The following is a 17,293-nucleotide window of genomic DNA, read 5'->3' as shown; positions in this document are numbered from 1 at the left end:
ATGTACTGTGTATGTTTATCTTATTGATTGTTAAATAAAATACTGTTTGGCCAATGAAACAGCAAGTTAGGCAGGACTAGGAGTCAAAGAGGATTCTGGGAAATGTAGTAGAGAAGTACTGATCCAGGCAGGAAGTGACATAGCAAGGAGACTCATATTTAAGTGAAGGAGAAACAGGAAGGGCCCTCTTTTCCCCTCTGCTCCTGCTCCAGTGGCAGGATGTGATCCACAGCAAGGAGGGATGCCAATAAGGCGTCCGATAAGATAAGTCTTATAAAATATATAGGTTTATGATAGTTAAGACTGAGCTAACAGATGAGAATCCTAGTCATTGGCCAAGCAGCTTTGTACCTAACACAAGTTTCTGTGTATTCATTTGGGTCCTAACTCAGGCGGGCGGCTGGCGAAAAGCTTACACGTGGCGATGGGGCCCAGCGGATTTTGGCAGAAATATTTATCGTAACAGGGTGGCTCTCTTACAGTTCAGAGGTTCAATCCTTTATCATCATGGCAGGCAGCATGGCAGCTTTCAGGCAGACATGGTGCTATAGTAGCTGAGAGTCCTGAATCTTGTAGGCAACAGGAAGTTGAACTGACAGTCCTACTGAAGGAAGATTGAGCAAAAGAGACCTCAAAGCCCAACCCCACAGCAACACACTTCCTCCAACAAGGCCACACCTCCTAATAGTGCCACTCCCTTTGGTGGCCATTTTCTTTCAAACCACCACAGGTGGCTGACATTTTCAGAGGTTTAGTCCACTGTCATGGCGGTGTGACATGGTGAAGTGTAGGCAGACACGGTGCTGGAGAAGTAGCCGAGTGTCCTACATCTTGACTTGCAGGCAACAGGAAGTAGTCTATCTCCCTAGGTGTAGTTTGAGCATATATGAACCCTCAAAGCCTGCCTCCACAGTGACACACTTCCTCCAAAAAGACAACACCTTCTCCAACAAGGCCAGACCTCCTAATAGTGCCATTCCCTTTGGGGGCCATTTTCTTTCAAGCCACCATGATTGGCATGACCTGAACACAGGCATGGTGTCTACAAATCAGGTCTTTGAAAGATGGACACTTACATTCTGTTGCTGGTATCACTGGAGAAAAATGGGATCCTGCAGGTCTTTAGATTCTTCTCAATAAAGAAGACACCCCCCCCAATGCCAAATACAAGGATCAAATACAGAGCTTGCTCCTCTAGAGGGTTCCACATTCTACAAGCCCAAATCTTTGAAAAGTCCTTCAGATCTTCCCAGCATAGTACTTCAGCCAGCACTATCATGATGCAGAGATGCCATTTTGAAAGGCTTCCTATGAGACAATCTGGTGGGAAGACCTCCTACTGGGTCTTTTTGAACTTAAAGATTATTATTTTTTTTAAGTGTGGTATATCTTTTCAGTTTCATGTAATCTTAGTAGATATTGCTAATTCTAGTATCTTCTAGAAAGCAAGTATGCCTATTATAAGTGCCATGATGGGGGAAGTCCTTCTGTGTATATGTTTGTCTTATTGGTTGATAGATAAAGCACTGTTGGCCAATAGGGAAGCAAGATAGGTGGGGCTAGGAGTTGAGGCGGATTCTGGGAAATGTAGGAAACACAGGAGTCACCATGTGATCGCAGGGAAGAGAGGACACACTTGTCCCGCGTCCTGGATAAGTCCTTATAAAATATATAGATTAATAGTTATTGTTGATAATTAAGACTGAGCTAGCAAATAGAAATCCTAGTCATTGGCCAACATCATTGTAACTAACTTAAGATTCTGTGTGTTATTTGGGTGCTCTAGCATGGTGGCGGAATTCAGGCGGCTGGCGGAAAGAGTTATCAGATGGTGCCCATGTGGCTTTACAAACTCCCACATAAAAACTTTACAAAAGCTTAAAAAGGGATTTTAGAGGCAAAAGAACAGAGACAAGCACAGCTTCTTGGTAGCAGCATTTTCTCAGGTGGTCTCTGTTTTGCTAGAAACAAGCAGACTTGAGCAGCTTCCCTAAGGGAGGTTTCCTGACTCAGAATAAACGGGAAAACCACATGGCTCTTTTTAGAGGCCCTGCTAACAATTGAGAGAAAAGAACTGGATAAAGTAATTGAAAGAAAGAGTAGCCGGCAGTGGTGGCGCACGACGGTAGGATTTGCTGAAGGAAGCAGAGGCAGGCAGGTTTCCACAGAGAAACACTGTCTCAAAAAAAAAAAAAAAAGGAAGTAAAAGAAATAGAATAATAAAAAGCCAGGTAAAGATGGAAAATACAGAGTCTGGATACTATCTGTTATACTATTGTCTTTAAATTGTTTGATTGCGGAGGAAAGAGCTACAGCTGCTAAAATACATTTGATTATAAGTGCTGCTAAATTAATCCAACTTATATATTTTAAAAATGCTTTGACTTCTAAATTTAAATATAAGGACAGGTTACTTGGGAAAAGAGTTTTTGCTTGTGTTTCCACAGAAAATGGAAAGCTATGGATTCCTTCCAGACTAATATGGTTTGATGAAGCAAGACGCCCCGAAACAGTGTCCCAGGTGATCCAACATCTAAAACAGCTGAGATGATACAGCCTTGCAGACTACAAAAACAAGGACCTGGCCAGGTTTCTGTGTTTTATCATGATCCCTCATGGTATGGACATCGCCCCCAACCCAGCAGGAAGCAGTTTGGAATGAACAACACCCAAATTCCCAAATATTGTTTATAAATGTTTGTTTTCATTTAAACGGGGTTGGTTATAAGTGGTAATGATCACAGTCAATCTCTTTTTAAAGGAAACAAGGGAAATAGGATATAGAAATAAATACTTTGCATTGGTATGGATTTTCACTTATTGATACAAATTTAAGGTTAATTTTGTGATATGTAAATTTCTCCTCTTGTTTGGTATTGTGTTTACACAGATCTTTTAAAATGCAATGCATAATTAAATACAGATTGTACATAGTTAGGTATAATAGTCAAAACTTACAGTTAGGTTAGTTAGGTTCTCTAGATATACAGAAATGTATTTGAGATGGATAGATATTTTTCAAACCTTTCAAAGACCTACAGAATATATGGTATTTAAATGGTTTAGGGTTTTTCTTGACAGTGAGACACAACTGCTCCTAGCACACCAATTAAGTCAGAAAGGATGATGGGCATCGAAGAAACTCAATTTGGAGTTTTCCCTTTAACATGGCAAAATTAGCCATTTGGGCAAGAAACTGCTCTTGCCTGGTCTGTTGGATAAACTGGACATGCAGGACCCACAAGAAAGTGACTGCTGAACTTGCAAAACAAGACAGTCCTGAAGGGTTCCTGCTTCATGGAGAAGTGTGCCAGACACACTGTGGCCTATAGGCTGAAGATGGATGCTCCAACATTACAGAGGAACTTTGGGTGACTGTCCAGGTAGTGAGATGTCTCTGTCAAGTCTAGAGTTTATATATTATCCTTCTGTGGTGTTTGATGGAGTTGAAGATAGATAGTTATGGTTATAGTTTCTTTAGTTATTATAAAAGATAAGCTACATATAAGACCTTAGACTCACAAAGATAGGATAGATAGGATATTTTCTTTAAATCTTGCTAAATGTTAATGGACTAAATATTGTAACTATGGTTCTTACTTGATAACTGTTTTATTTTTACTATGTTAATGTTAAAACTCTTCTTTTTAATTAGACAGAAAAGAGGAGATGATGGGGAAGTCCTTCTGTGAATATGTTTGCCATATTGGTTGATAAATTAAGCACTGTTGGCTAATAGGGAAGCAAGATAGGTGGAGCTAGGTGTCGAGGAGGATTCTGGGAAATGTAGTAAAGACAGGAGTCACCATGTGATCTCCAGGAAGAGTGGACACACTACTCCAGCGTCCTCCATTAGATTAGTCCTTATAAAATATATAGATTAATAGTTATGGTTGATAAGACTGAGCTAGCAAATAGAAATCCTGGTCATTGGCCAACAGCATTGTAACTAACTTAAGATTCTGAGTGTTATTTGGGTGCCCTAGCATGGTGGTGGAACTCAGGCAGCTGGCTGAAAGAGTTTATCATTACAGTACCATACAAATATTAGGAATTATTATTTCCACAGAAACTTTCAAGTTACTATTTAGCTAGCAAACTAAAACTAATCAGAAGAGATAAAGAAGGAACAGTGAGCCAAGAAGACACTGCCATCCTAAACACATATGCAACAAACTTAGGAAAAGTGTACTACTAGAATTAGAGACACGGATTAACCGTAACACAGTAATTGTGGGTGATTTAAATATTCCACCTTCTCCGATAAACAGTTCATCTAAACAAAAATAATGAAACACCAGCATTGAATAACATTATACATAAAAGAGATCTAACAGATAGCCACCAAACACCATAAAATATACATTCTATTTAGCAGCCAATGGCATCATCTTTAAAATAGATCATATCTTGGGACACAAAATAAACCTTTTTTTAAAGATTTATTTATTTATTTATAAGTATACAGTGTTCTGCCTGCATGTATATCTGCACACCAGAAGAGGGCACCAGATCTCATTACAGATGTTTGTGAGCCACCATGTGGTTGCTGGGAATTGAACTCAGGACCTCTGGAAGAGTAGTCAGTGCTCTTAACTGCTGAGCTATCTCTCCAGCCCCACAAAACAAATCTTAACAAATTAAGAAAATTGAAATGATTTTATGTATTCTTTTTGACCACAATGCAAAAAAAAAAAAACAAAAACAAAAACCAAAAAAAACAGCCTAAAATCAACAGCAAACAAATCCCTAATAATTACACAAACACATGGAAATTAAGAAACACATCATGAATAATGAATGGGTCAAAATGAAATCAAGAAAACAATACAAAAATTTTGAAATTAAATGAAAACAATAATACAAACAAAACCTCTAAAATACATTAAAAGTAGTCCTATGAGGAAAATTTATAGCTCTAAATGACTACTTTAAAAACAAACAAAAACAACAGAAAACACAAAAGCTACTTAATGATGCAACTCAAGGATGTGGCAAACTGGAAAAACTAGAAACAAAGAAAACACAAGGAGTTTTTTTTAAAGAGTAGTAAGATGAACAGAAGTTTAGCCCAATTAACTGAAAGACAGAAAGATGTCACAGATTAAACAGAACATTCCAAGAGACAGTAAATCAATTAAGAATAAGAGAATTCTTTATCATTTTTTATTTTAAAACAATCTTTTCTCATTTTCCATACCAATTCCAGTTCCCACTCCCTCCCCTCCTCCTGCTAGCCCCCCCCCCATCGTCCCCCCATCCCACCCCCATTCACTCCTCAGAGAAGGTAAGGCTTCCCATGGGGAGTCAGCGAAATCTGGTATATCACTTTGAGGCAGGACCAAGGCCCTCCCCGCCATATGTAGGCTGAGCAAGGTCTCCCTCCAAAGAGAATGTACTCCAAAAAGCCAGCTCAAGCACTAGGGATAAATCCTAGTCCCATTCCCAGTGGCCCCACAGACTGCCCAAGACACACAACTGTCACCCACATTCAGAGGGCCTAGTTTAGTTCTACACAGGTTCCCCTGCTGTCAATCCAGAGTCAGTGAGCTCCCACTAGCTCAGGTCAGCTGTTTCTATGGGCATCCCCCAAAATGGTTTTGACCCCTTTGCTTATATTATCACTTTTCCCTCTCTTTGCCTGGACTCCGGGAGCTTGGCCCAGTGCTTAGCTGTGGATCTCTGCATCTGCTTCCTTCAGTTGCTGGATGAAGGTTCTATGATGATAATTAAGGTAGTCATCAATCTGATTACAGGGGGAGGCCAGTTCAGGCACCCTCTCCACTACTGCTTAGAGCCTTAGCTGGGGTCATCCTTGTAGATTTCTAGGAATTTTCTTAGTGCCAGGTTTCTCAATAGCCCCATAATGGCTCCCTCCATCAAGATATCTCTTTCCTTGCTCTCCCTCTCTGTCCTTTTCCTTTCTCGACCATCCTGTTCCCTCATGTTCTCCCCTTTATTTCTCCCCCCTCCCCTTCTGCCTGCCTGCCACACTTCCAATTTTCTCAGGAGATGTCAATTTCCCCTTCCCAAGGGGGATCCATGTATGTCTCTCCTAGGGTTCTCCTTGTTACCTAGCTTCTCTGGGTTATGGACTAGTTATCCTTTGCTTTACATCTAATATCTAAGGGAATCCTTTAAAGACCTATACTCATTAAGTTAGAAAATATAAAAGAAATGAATACATTCCTAGATTCACCCAAACTGCTAAAGTTAAACCAAGAACAACATCTTAAGCAGAACCATAACAAATAAGGAGATAAAAACAGTGTAAAAAAAAGTCTTCCAACTGATAAAAGCATAGATCCAGATCACAACAGAATTCTACCAGATTTTCAAAGAAGATCTACAACAAATACTTCTTTTTTTTTTTTTTTTTTTTTTTTTTAAGACAGGGTTTCTTTGTGTAGCTTTATAGACCAGGCTTGCCTGGAACCCACAGAGATCCACCTGCCTCTGCCACCCAAGTGCTGGGATTAAACATGTGTGCCACCACCGCCCAACTCAACCAACACTTTTTAAATTACTCAAAAAAAGGAAGGAAGGAGGGAGGGAGGGAGGAAGGAAGAAAATAAAGTACTTCCAAACTCTTTCTGTGAATGCAGCCGTCTCAGGGTTTTTATTGCTGTGAAATAAACTCTTACAAAGAAAACATTTAATTGAGGTGGTGGCTTACAGTTTCAGAGGTTCAATCCATTATCATGACTGGGAGTAGGGCAGCATGCAGGCAGACATGGAGCTGGATGTATCTTGACTCAGAGGCAGCAGGAAGTTGACTGACCATCACACTGAGGGGAGCTTGAGCAAAAGAGACCTCAAAGCCCACCCCCACAATGACACTGTTCCTCCAAAAAGACCATACCTCCTAATAGTGTTACTCTCTTTGAGGGTCATTTTCTTTCAAAACACAACACCAACATTACTCTAATACCAAAACTCAGTAAAGACATAGCAACAGCAACAAAAATAGCCTTGATGAAAGCAGTTGCAAAAATACCCAGTAAGGAACTTGGAAGCAGAGCACGGATATATATATATATATATATATATATATATATATATATATATATAATCATCCACCACAGTGAAGTTAGCTTTATTCTGGAGATGCCAGGATAGATCAGCATATACAAGTAACAAATGTATTAAATCTCATAAATGGATGGAAAGACAAAAACCACATGATCATTTTAATAGCTGCAGAACAGGCCTTTGACAAAATCCAACATGCCTTCATGATAAAAGTCCTAGAGTAGGATTGGAGGGAAGATAGTTCAGCATAATAAAGGCCATATATGGCTGAGGAGGAATTTCTGTTCCACCTAATCCCACAGATGTTTAGTCCCAAATAAACACATTGAAGCTTATACTAATTATAAACTGTTTGGCCAATAACTTAAGCTTCTTATTGGCTGCTCTGTCATAATTATTAGTCCATAACTATTAATCTATGTATTTCTACATGGCCTTATCTTACTGGAGAATGCCTGGTGTAGTACCTTCCCAGTAGCCACATGGCATCTCCCTGGTGCCTCCTCTCTGAGTCCTCTTCCCAACATTCTCCTGGTCTGGTAGCCTTGATTATGCTTCCTGACTGGCTACTTGACAATCAGCATTTATTCATCAACCAATAAGAGAAACATACATTCACAGCATACAGAAGGGCATCCCCGATCATACGGCAAACCCACAGCCAACATCATCCTAAGTGGAGAAAAACTTGAAGCAATCCCATTAAGATCAGGAATGAGGCAAGGATGTCCACTCTCCACACTCCCTTTCAATACTCTGCTTAAAGCACTAGGTGGAGCAATAAGGCAAGAGAAGGAAATTAAAGGGACTATAAGTAGTAAAAGGAGTCAATATTCTTATCTATAGATAATATCAAATTATGCATAAGAGATGTTATCACCAGAAAACCTGTAGAAATGATTAATAACTTCATTGAAGTGTGCAGGATGTGACATCAGCTTTCAAAAATCAGTATCCTTCCCATATACCAACAACCACCATGGTGAGAAAGAGATCATGGACACACTTCTGTCCACCAAAGCCCTGGAGCAAGCCAAATATCAGGTGCAAACACAATCCAGGAAGAAGAACTCTACAATAAAAACTTTAGACCTCTGAGGAAAGAGATTAAGAAAAACTAGAAAATGGGAAAATTTCCCATGCTCGTGGATTGATAGAATTAACATTGTGAAAATGATTATTCTACCAAAAGCCATTTGCAGATTCAGTGCAATCCCAATCAAAATCTCTACAGAAACAGAAAATAAAAATCTTTAATTTATATAGGACCACAAAAGACTTAGGATAGTAACCAAAGCAATTCTAAGCAAAAAGAAAAATACTGGAGAAATTACCACTCCAGATTTTAGGGTTATTACAGAGTCATAGTAATAAAAACAGCATGGTAGCTTCACAGAAACAGACATATAGACCAACAGAATGAAATAGAAGACCAAACATGAGTGTACATAACTACAGTCATTTGACAAAGATGTCAGAAACATACATTGGAGAAAAAAATAAAAACCAGCATCTTCAACAAATCATGCTGCAAAAACTGGATGTCTACATGTAGAAGAATGAAATTAGACCCAATGTCACTCTGCCCAAAAATTAAGTCCAAAAGGATCGAAGACATCGGTGTGAAACCTGAAACTGATAGAGGAAAACATAGGCAGAGCCCTAGAAGATACAGATGTAGGAAAGGGCTTTCTGAATACAACTCCATCTGCCCAGGGATAATTAAGGCCAACAATGGGCAAGTGGGACCTCATGAAACTACAAGACTTCCATCCAGAAAAACAAACAAACAAAACAAAGATCTAGTGAGGATGAAGCCCACGGAGTGGGAGAGAACCTTTGCCAGCTGAGCATCTGATGGGGACCAATATCCAGGATGTAAAAGGAACTCAGAACAGAGACTCAAGAAAGCAAACAACCCAGTTGAAAAATGGCTACAGATCTGAACAGAGAGTTCTTAAAAGAAGAAATAAAATGACTAAGAAACACACTTATTCAACATCCTTAGCAATTAGGGAAATTCAAATTACAACTATTTTTTCATCTCCTCCAAGTCAGATTGGCCAAGATCAAGAAAACAATTGATAACAAATGCTGGTAAGGATCTGGGGGTAAAAACCCTCATTCACTAGTGGGGTAACTAGTGGGGTAACAAATGTCATCCTGAAACAAGGTCTTTCTATGTATTCTATATAGCCCTGGCTGGCCAGGAGCTCCTAATATACACCAGGCTGGTCTCCAAACCACAGAAATCTACCTGCCTCTACCTCCTGTGTGCTGAGATTAAAGGTGTGTGCCTCCCTCCCACCCCAACTCACAGGTTCTTTCTTGTTTGTGGTTCCTAGCTCCAAGCACATAACCTGGAGTAACCATAGAAACCAGGCAAGTATTGATAATTGGTTTCAGAGGGCCCTGGTCACTGTGGGTGGTCCATCCCTATGCAGGGTGAGTCTGGGCTATGCAAGAAAGCTAGCAAAACAGAGGGACAAACAAGTGTCACTCCTCCCTCCATGGTTTCTGCTTCCTTGGACCCTGCCTGGGCTTTCCTTAACAATGGACTATGACTTGTAAGGTGAAATAAACCCTTTCCTCCCATGTTGGCCAGTGTTCTATTACTACAGCAGGAAAACCAACTAGAACAGCTTCAGCTCCACAGTGTTGGAAGCTAGTTTAGACTATATGAGACCCTGTGTTTAGAAAAAAAAAAAAAAAAAACACAGAAAGAAAGAAAATCTCAATGCATTGGAGGCCAAAATATTAGCACTCCTAGGAGTCTAGAAGTTTGTTCTAAAATGGATGATTTTGAGGGTTCAAAGACTTGAATAAGCAAATGCAGATGTTTTAGAGTGGTAAGAGGTCAGAAGTGGAGGCTGGCCACGTGACTGAATTGTTACAAGTGCATCATAGAAGTTGAAGGCACCAAGGACCTTTCTGTGGAAGAGTGAAGAAAGTGCTTTCCCCGAGATGGAGTCTACCCCTGGTGAATATGCTGTGCATGGTGTAGGATTAGGAAGATGACATTAATTTAGTTACTATAGCAACAGCAGGAATTGAGAAGGTTGGTTCCAAATTTGAACGATATTCTGCTGTGGGTAAAGTGGTACCCAGCAGCATCTTGTGCTATAGATAACTCTTTTGTGGAAGTCAACAACTGATACAGCAAATATCACTGTTGACTTATGAAGTCACCCAAACTGCCGCAACCTTTGATACCCCAGGCCCTGTTTGATCAGAAACCATAGCACCTCCAAAAGATTACGACTGAACTTTAGAAGACCGTTAGCAGTTTCAGCAATAAGGTATTCTTGATCGAAGCATGCACATTTATTCCACACGCACACTCATAGACTAATACAGAACGAATGTAACTTCCAAATTTTAAGTAATGCATATTAATTCTACATGCTAAGGCAGTGGTTCTCAACCTGTGGGTCGTGACCTCTTTGGGGTCACATATCAGATACACTGCAAATCACACATTTACATTATGATTCATTACAGCAAAATTACAGTTGTGAAGTAGCAACAAAAGTAATATGATGGTTGGGGGTCCCCACACGTGAGGACCTGTGTTAAAGGGCCGTAGCCTTAGGAAGGTTGAGAGCACTGCTCTAGAAGGTTACATTTTCATACATGCATTTATATACTTTTATTCTCCTCCCCGTCCTGTGCCCTCCTCCCTCTCCCCTCCCTTTTCCCCTCCCTGTTTCTAATAGTCCCCCACTGCTTTCATGACCTTCACTTTTTACCCTAAATTCCACATCTGAGAGAAGACATAAAACTTCCCGAGGCTTTGCCGGGCGTTGGTGGTGCACGCCTTTAATCCCAGTACTGGGGAGGCAGAGGCAGGTGGATCTCTGTGAGTTCCAGACCAGCCTGGTCTACAAGAGCTAGTTCCAGGACAGCCCCCAAAGCCACAGAGAAACCCTGTCTCGAAAAACCAAAAAAAAAAAAAAAAAAAAAAAAAAAAAAAACCAAAAAACAAAACTTCCCAAGGCCTTTGTTGTTCCTTCTGAGAAGGAACTCCTTACACGTTAGTTTTATGACACAATGGTCTCCAGTTCTGTGCATTTTCCTACAAAGGGAAGTGTGTCATTCTTCTGGTGGCTGAATAACTCCACTGTAGGGCTGGAGAGGCTGGGTGGTTAAGATCTCATACTGCTCTAGCAGAGAACCTGAGTTACCCGCATCAGGTGGCTCACAACCATCTGTCAGCCCAGCTCCAGGGGACCCGGCACCCTCTTCTGGCACTGCACTCATGTACACAAACCCAGATGGACACCCACATATATGCATAAAGCTGTTTTAAACATTAAAAACACTGTGTCTATCAGCACATTTCCTTTATCTGGCGCTGGTACCCATTCTGTTCGCTTCACCAGCCTTTCTGTCTCCAGGAAGCTTTTCAGTTCCCACAGGGGCCACTGCGTTCAACTTAGAGCATTCGCTGCATGGGGTTGCTTTCTTTGGCATCCTCTGAATTACTAATGGTGGAATAAATTTGGGATTTGGAATGTGTTAGAAGGCTTGCTCGTTTTTATTTTTAAAAGAACTGGCTGTCTCCTGTCTCACACACACCTGAATTTTTTTTATTTTTTGAAGAAAAGGGAAATGCTTTTTCATGATTGGAATGGCAGGCATGTTCTTTCCACAGTGGTAAAGGATTAGAGATAGAAACCCATTTAATGAGAGAAATCTTCAGGTCCACCCCCGTGCACAGGCTCTTTCCGGGCCCCATGAAGAGACCTAGCAATGTGTTAAAATGTCACCTTTCTGTAAAGTTTGTACTAGCATGACATTTATCATAACCACAGTTAGATTGTTATTTCTTTATCACATTTCTCTTGGTCACACACTTACTCAGGCTGGGAGCTACTGGGTGGCTTTGGGCATCACTTGGATCTGGTTGGGGGGGTGAGGAGTTGGCGGTCTCAGTGGAGCATGGGGTTCCTGTAGTTTGGGGTTAGCAGAGTGAATATTTGCCATCATTTCTGTGGAGCTGTTATTACAAGGCAGTGTAGGAATGACTCCCAATAATCCTGCCACCCCTCGAGTGTGAACACTATGAGGTGACATAGGTATGGACTGGTGGTCCTGCTGTGGTAAGAGTGTGTGCCCAGCACCAAAATAATGCTGGTAGCAGCCCAGAGAGGAAGCTCTCCACAGAGAACTCTGATAGACCTTGTTAGACAAAGACGATGCTAAGCTCAGGATGTGAGTCTCAGAGATACCTAATCAAAATAAAAGTGTTCTTTGATCAGAAATACACTCAATAATGTAGCATACTCAATTATAAATAATGCTGTGAGCTTGTATAAGAATCCCACAAAAAAGTTCCTACAAGGCATAGATCTGGGACACAGTCACAAAGAATGGCTTCTCAGGCAGAGCTGTGCCTCTTACGAAGTCTGACAGTGAATCACAAAGCACTGACTTTACTGCTGGCTCATTCCCATAAATCAACATTCAGAAGTCAGAGGCACGAGGACCACTGCTAGCTTGGAGCCACCTTGGTCTTTGTAGTGAGTTCCTCCATACCCAGGGTTACACAGCGAGACTCTTGTCTCAAAAACAACAACAGAAGTTATACTAACTATGCTAGAAGAGTAAGCCGTCTTTCTGGAGAAAATTCTGTGAACTTGCTGTTATATGAACAGGCAATCAAAGAGAATGCAGCCAAAACACAAAGGAAAAAGCAGGGTTTGGGGATGCAAATGACAAAAAATCAGGTAATGTTTGAGATATTTGTCATCCTTAAAAATACAATTTTATACAATCTAGCATTTAAAATTATATTTATATCCATGCCTAATTTGCACTTATGAAACTATGTTCTATTGATCACAATCAGCCTTTAAAATCACATTCATGTTCTAGAAGACCTAGGTATGCCCCTAGTTACACATGACTTCTCTGATAACCATAGCAGAAGAATTACAGAAACCAAAAATATTGTGATAATATGTTATTGAATTTAAGGTTTAACTCTACAAATTAAAATGCAGGTTTTTCAAAATATGTGTGTAGGGAGCACATGTGTGTAGGAGGCATGCACATGTGTGTGTGTGTGTGTGTGTGTGTGTGTGTGTGTGTGTGTGTGTAGGCTATGTGTGTGTGTGTGTAGGGGGCATATGTACAAGGGACATGTGAAGTGTGTGCCTGTGTGTAGGAGGTGTGTATAGGGGCATGTGTATGTGTTTAGGGGGCACATGTGTGTGTAGGGTGTGTGTGTGTGAGTGTGTGTGTAGGGGGCATGTGTGTATGTAGGGTGTGTGTGTGTTGGGGGTATGAGTGTAGGGGGCATATGTGTGTGTAATGTGTGTGTAGGGTGTGTGTGTATAGGGGTCATGAGTGTGTGTGTGTGTGTGTGTGTGTGTGTGTAGAGGATGTGTGTGTCACAGTGAGCATGTAGAGGACAGAGGACAATCCCCACCTTGTCTGAGATACAGTCCTTGTTCATAGCCAGCTAGCTGGAGCATCCTGGGACCCTGTCCCCATTTGCTATCTTAAAGGAGGCACACCGGTTAGATATGCTGCTGCTCCAGCCTCTCATGGGCTCTGGGAGTCCAAGCTCAGGCTCTCATACTTGTGCACCAAGTCCTTTTCACACACAGGGCCTTCTGCTCTGCCCTAAAATTCAATTTTAATGAGGTATGGCTTATGCAGAGAAATATACAGACATGTATACATATCGACAACCTTTGACAAATGTGTAAACCTATGGAGGAGCTCTTAAATCAACAAAGAAAACATTTTCGTCATCTCCCAAAATTTCTTCCTGCTACTTTCTAGCAAATTCTTCCCCACCCCCGGCAGAAGTTATTCTGGTTTTCATCACCAGAGCTTAGCTTACCTGTCTGTGAAGTTCATATGAGAGCCTCAACAGCGTGACCGCCCTTTGTGTCCGAGTTCTTCACTATCTTACATGTGGCAGGCATTTCCCAGACCAGGTTGCTAGTAAACATGATCTCTGGGCCCATGAGGATGTTTCTGCAAGGGATTAGTGTTTAAACTGGTAGACTGAGTCAAAATCTGTCCTCACTGTGGTAGGCGGACATCATCCCTGCGTGAGGCTGGAGAGGACAACAATGCAGAGAAGGGTGCCTCTTTTCCTGAGCTAGGACAGCCACTGCTTCCTGTCCTTGGGTCTGCCATCTTCAGGCTTATAACACCGACTCTACCCACCCCCACCCAGATTTCCAAGCCTTTAGAATCAGATTAAATTAGAGCCAGAAGCTTTCCCAGGACCCCATCTTGTGGACATCAGATGGCAGGACTTCTCAGTCGCCATAATCATGTCAGCCAATTCCCCCAATAAATTCTGTCTCAGACTTTCCCTTTATATCTTTATCCACCTCAGCTATTTTCATCTATCTATCTCTCATCTATCTTCCATCTGCTACCTATTATCTGTCTCATCTGGCTGTATGCATGCATCACCTCTCCCCTTTTCTAGGTAACTGACTAATAAGTCTTTTAGAGATTTGTCTGTGCCATTGGAGACATAGTGAGTACCATATTGCTATTTCCCTATCTGCCCGATAAACATTTGCGTGATTTTTTTTAGGCTTTGTCTATTATGGATAAGTAAGCTATAAATATTTGTGCCCAAGTCATTTTGGGAAGATGGATTTTCATTTCTCTTGGGGACGTGCTGCAGAATTGCTACATCCTCTGGTAGGTAATTAGCTTCATAAAAACTATTGAAACGTTTTCCAAAGCAGCTGCACTGTTTTAACTTCTGATCAGTGGTTAATGAGGGGCCTGGCTATTTTATCTACTTACCGCATCCTAATAGGTGTGAGTGGTGGCCTCTGTGTGATGCCAGATTACATTTCCCTGAATAATAATGGTGCTGAGTGCCTTCCTACGAATTTAACGATTATCCCTCTTTTATGAAGTGTTTTCTCAAATAATTTACACATTTTAATTCGGATTATCTCTTACTAATGTTGCATGAATTCTGTAAATTAAATTCTGGATGTAATTCTTTAATTAGTCCATATCCATCCATCTGTGGATCTACCTATCTTCCTATTATCAATCATATCTTTTTACCCAATTTGTAGTCCGTCTTCCATGGCTTAATTTTTAAATTTTGGAATAGTATTAGAGCTGTAAAATTGCACCAATACAGAGTTACTCTGATATTACATCTTCACTTCACTTCTCTAAAAGTTAATACTTGACACTTTTCTAATGTGTGGAGGTTTCCACTTACCTCACCACTGGTTTCTAATCTAATTCTGTGGTGGCCAACAGCATGACCAGCAAGTTAGTCAGCATGTCCATTATCTCATATACTAAAGGTCTCTGTGTGTGTGTGGGGGGGGGGCTTAAGATCCACTCTCAGCAAATTTCTGATGTACAGTGGGGTATTATTCACTACAATAGTCATGCTGTTCACTGGGTCTCCAGAACTGTCTTCATATCCTTTGACCAACAGCGTCCCATGTCCCCACAATCTGCAGCCGTCACCCTGATCTCTGCTTCTGTGAGTTCATCACACACAGATTCTGTATATATGAGCACATGCAATGTTTAGACCTCTGTGTCTAGATTACTTCTCTTAGCATAATGTCCTCCGGGTAAACCTAGTGACAATGGCACGAGGCTCCCTTTCTCTTTTGGCTGAATAACAGTCATTGTATACCTCATTTTCACTCAGCCACTATGGACACGGGCTGAATCTGCATTGGACTGTGTTTAGGGGAGCTATGTGAGCATGGGAGTGCTAGCATCTCTCTGGCATACTGAGTTTGTTTCCCTGAGTGTGTAACCAAGGGTGGCATTGCTGGATCATAGGCACTCACTAATGCTGTCTTCAATTTTAAACTTCATAACTTTATTTTAATGTTTCCTGTCTGATTTTCAATTGCATTTAAATGTTCTTCTTCTCTTTGCTAGTTAAGTTTTTCTGGCTTTGTTTCTCCCACCAGCGTTCCTGGTTGGGCCTTGTTCACAGCGCATCTGGGTGTTCATTTGTCTCTTCCTCTCTCACACTGAGGGGAGGGGTGGCATGGGTGAGGGAAGCCGCCAATCTGTCCTCCCTACAAAAGCTCCCTTTCTTGTATCTGTGCTCCCCGCAGCCCCCCTTCTTTCAACAGGCTTTCTTAAAGCGTGTGAAGGTATTCTGAGTAGTTATTCCAAGAGGTGACTCTTCAAGAGGACAGATGCTGGGAGACCCCTCTTCTGTTACCTTGCTATTGACACCCTAGCCCCCAGCACTTGGTATCACCTTGCTTGGACTCGTGGAGCTCACCAGGGCACAGATCAATGCTTTGCACAAAACTCAAAAGCGTTCTCGTCAAGCCTCCTCTCCTCTCCCCTCATTCCCGTCAGGGGATAGGTGTGAGCGAAGGACCTGTGCTCCTCTGAGACTCTTCCCACAGTTTTCTTCCCTGTTCTTCAGATACACCTCTAAAAATCTATCAGTTGCTGACATTTTCCTGTTCAGTGCTGGGAACTGAACCTGGGGTCTTGAGCATGTGAGACACAAGCTCTACCATTGGGTCTTGAGTCTTGGCCTGCTGAGATCTTCCACATTGGAGGGAGGAAGAGGAACACGGTGAGGCAGGAAGGAAACAACTAATCCTTTGGTGTCTCTTTAATCCCAGCACTTGGGAGGCAGAGGCAGGCCGATCCGAGTGTGAGGCCAGCCTGGTCTACAGAGGGAGTTCTAGGACAGCTAGGGCTACACAGAGAAACCCTGTCTTGAAAAACATACAGATGAGTTTCTCATTTGAAACAATTTTTTTCCAAATTCAGTATTTTCTGATCTCATTCTCCCCATCTTGTTTGGCATGGCTTTGCGGCCTGTTATATTGTCACATATTCTCTGTTTTAGCTGTTGGGAATATCTTCCGGTGTCTCCTGAATCCACCTCCAGCTGATGTCCTCTCTGTGGTGAAGCTGTGTTTTTCTTTGAGAGGTGAGTGTTTCCTTACATATGCAGAAATGGCTGACACTTGCTTAGTAAATATTTTATTGTTCTGTTTCCCATGCACTTTGCTTTAATATGGAGTCTGTTTTCCTGGCTCTTTAAAATTGTCTTTTGGTATTTATAAAATTTTGAAAATGTATTCTTTATTGCCCTCGTGTGCGCATATACCCACATTTCCCCTCAGGACACGGTCACTTTGGAAAAGGGGCCGCCTAATCCAGCAAGGCTTCATCTGAACTAGTAAATCTACATGACTTATGCCCAAAGTCGGGTCACACTGGGAGACACTAGGAACTTACGTCAGCACGTGGCACAGCC

General features: G+C 41.5%; 1 protein-coding gene across 3 annotated transcripts in view; it reads right to left on the bottom strand.

The window, feature by feature from the left end:
• Nucleotides 1-17,293, bottom strand: part of Tsga13 (testis specific 13) — a 312,864-nt gene that overhangs the window by 100,658 nt on the left and 194,913 nt on the right. For all 3 annotated transcript variants that reach the window (XM_035450677.1, XM_035450678.1, XM_035450679.1), the window contains one exon: nucleotides 13,886-14,022. Coding sequence is in view for 2 of the 3 variants with exons in the window: in XM_035450678.1 (XP_035306569.1) it covers nucleotides 13,886-13,902 (17 nt within the window). In the remaining variant the exon portion in view is untranslated. The remainder of the gene's footprint in view (nucleotides 1-13,885; nucleotides 14,023-17,293) is intronic.

This window comes from Cricetulus griseus (genome assembly GCF_003668045.3).
Source record: "Cricetulus griseus strain 17A/GY chromosome 1 unlocalized genomic scaffold, alternate assembly CriGri-PICRH-1.0 chr1_0, whole genome shotgun sequence".
In the NCBI taxonomy this organism is placed as follows: domain Eukaryota; kingdom Metazoa; phylum Chordata; class Mammalia; order Rodentia; family Cricetidae; genus Cricetulus; species Cricetulus griseus.
Note: the sequence above shows the minus strand (reverse complement) of the source record. Positions and strands in the feature narration are given on the sequence as shown.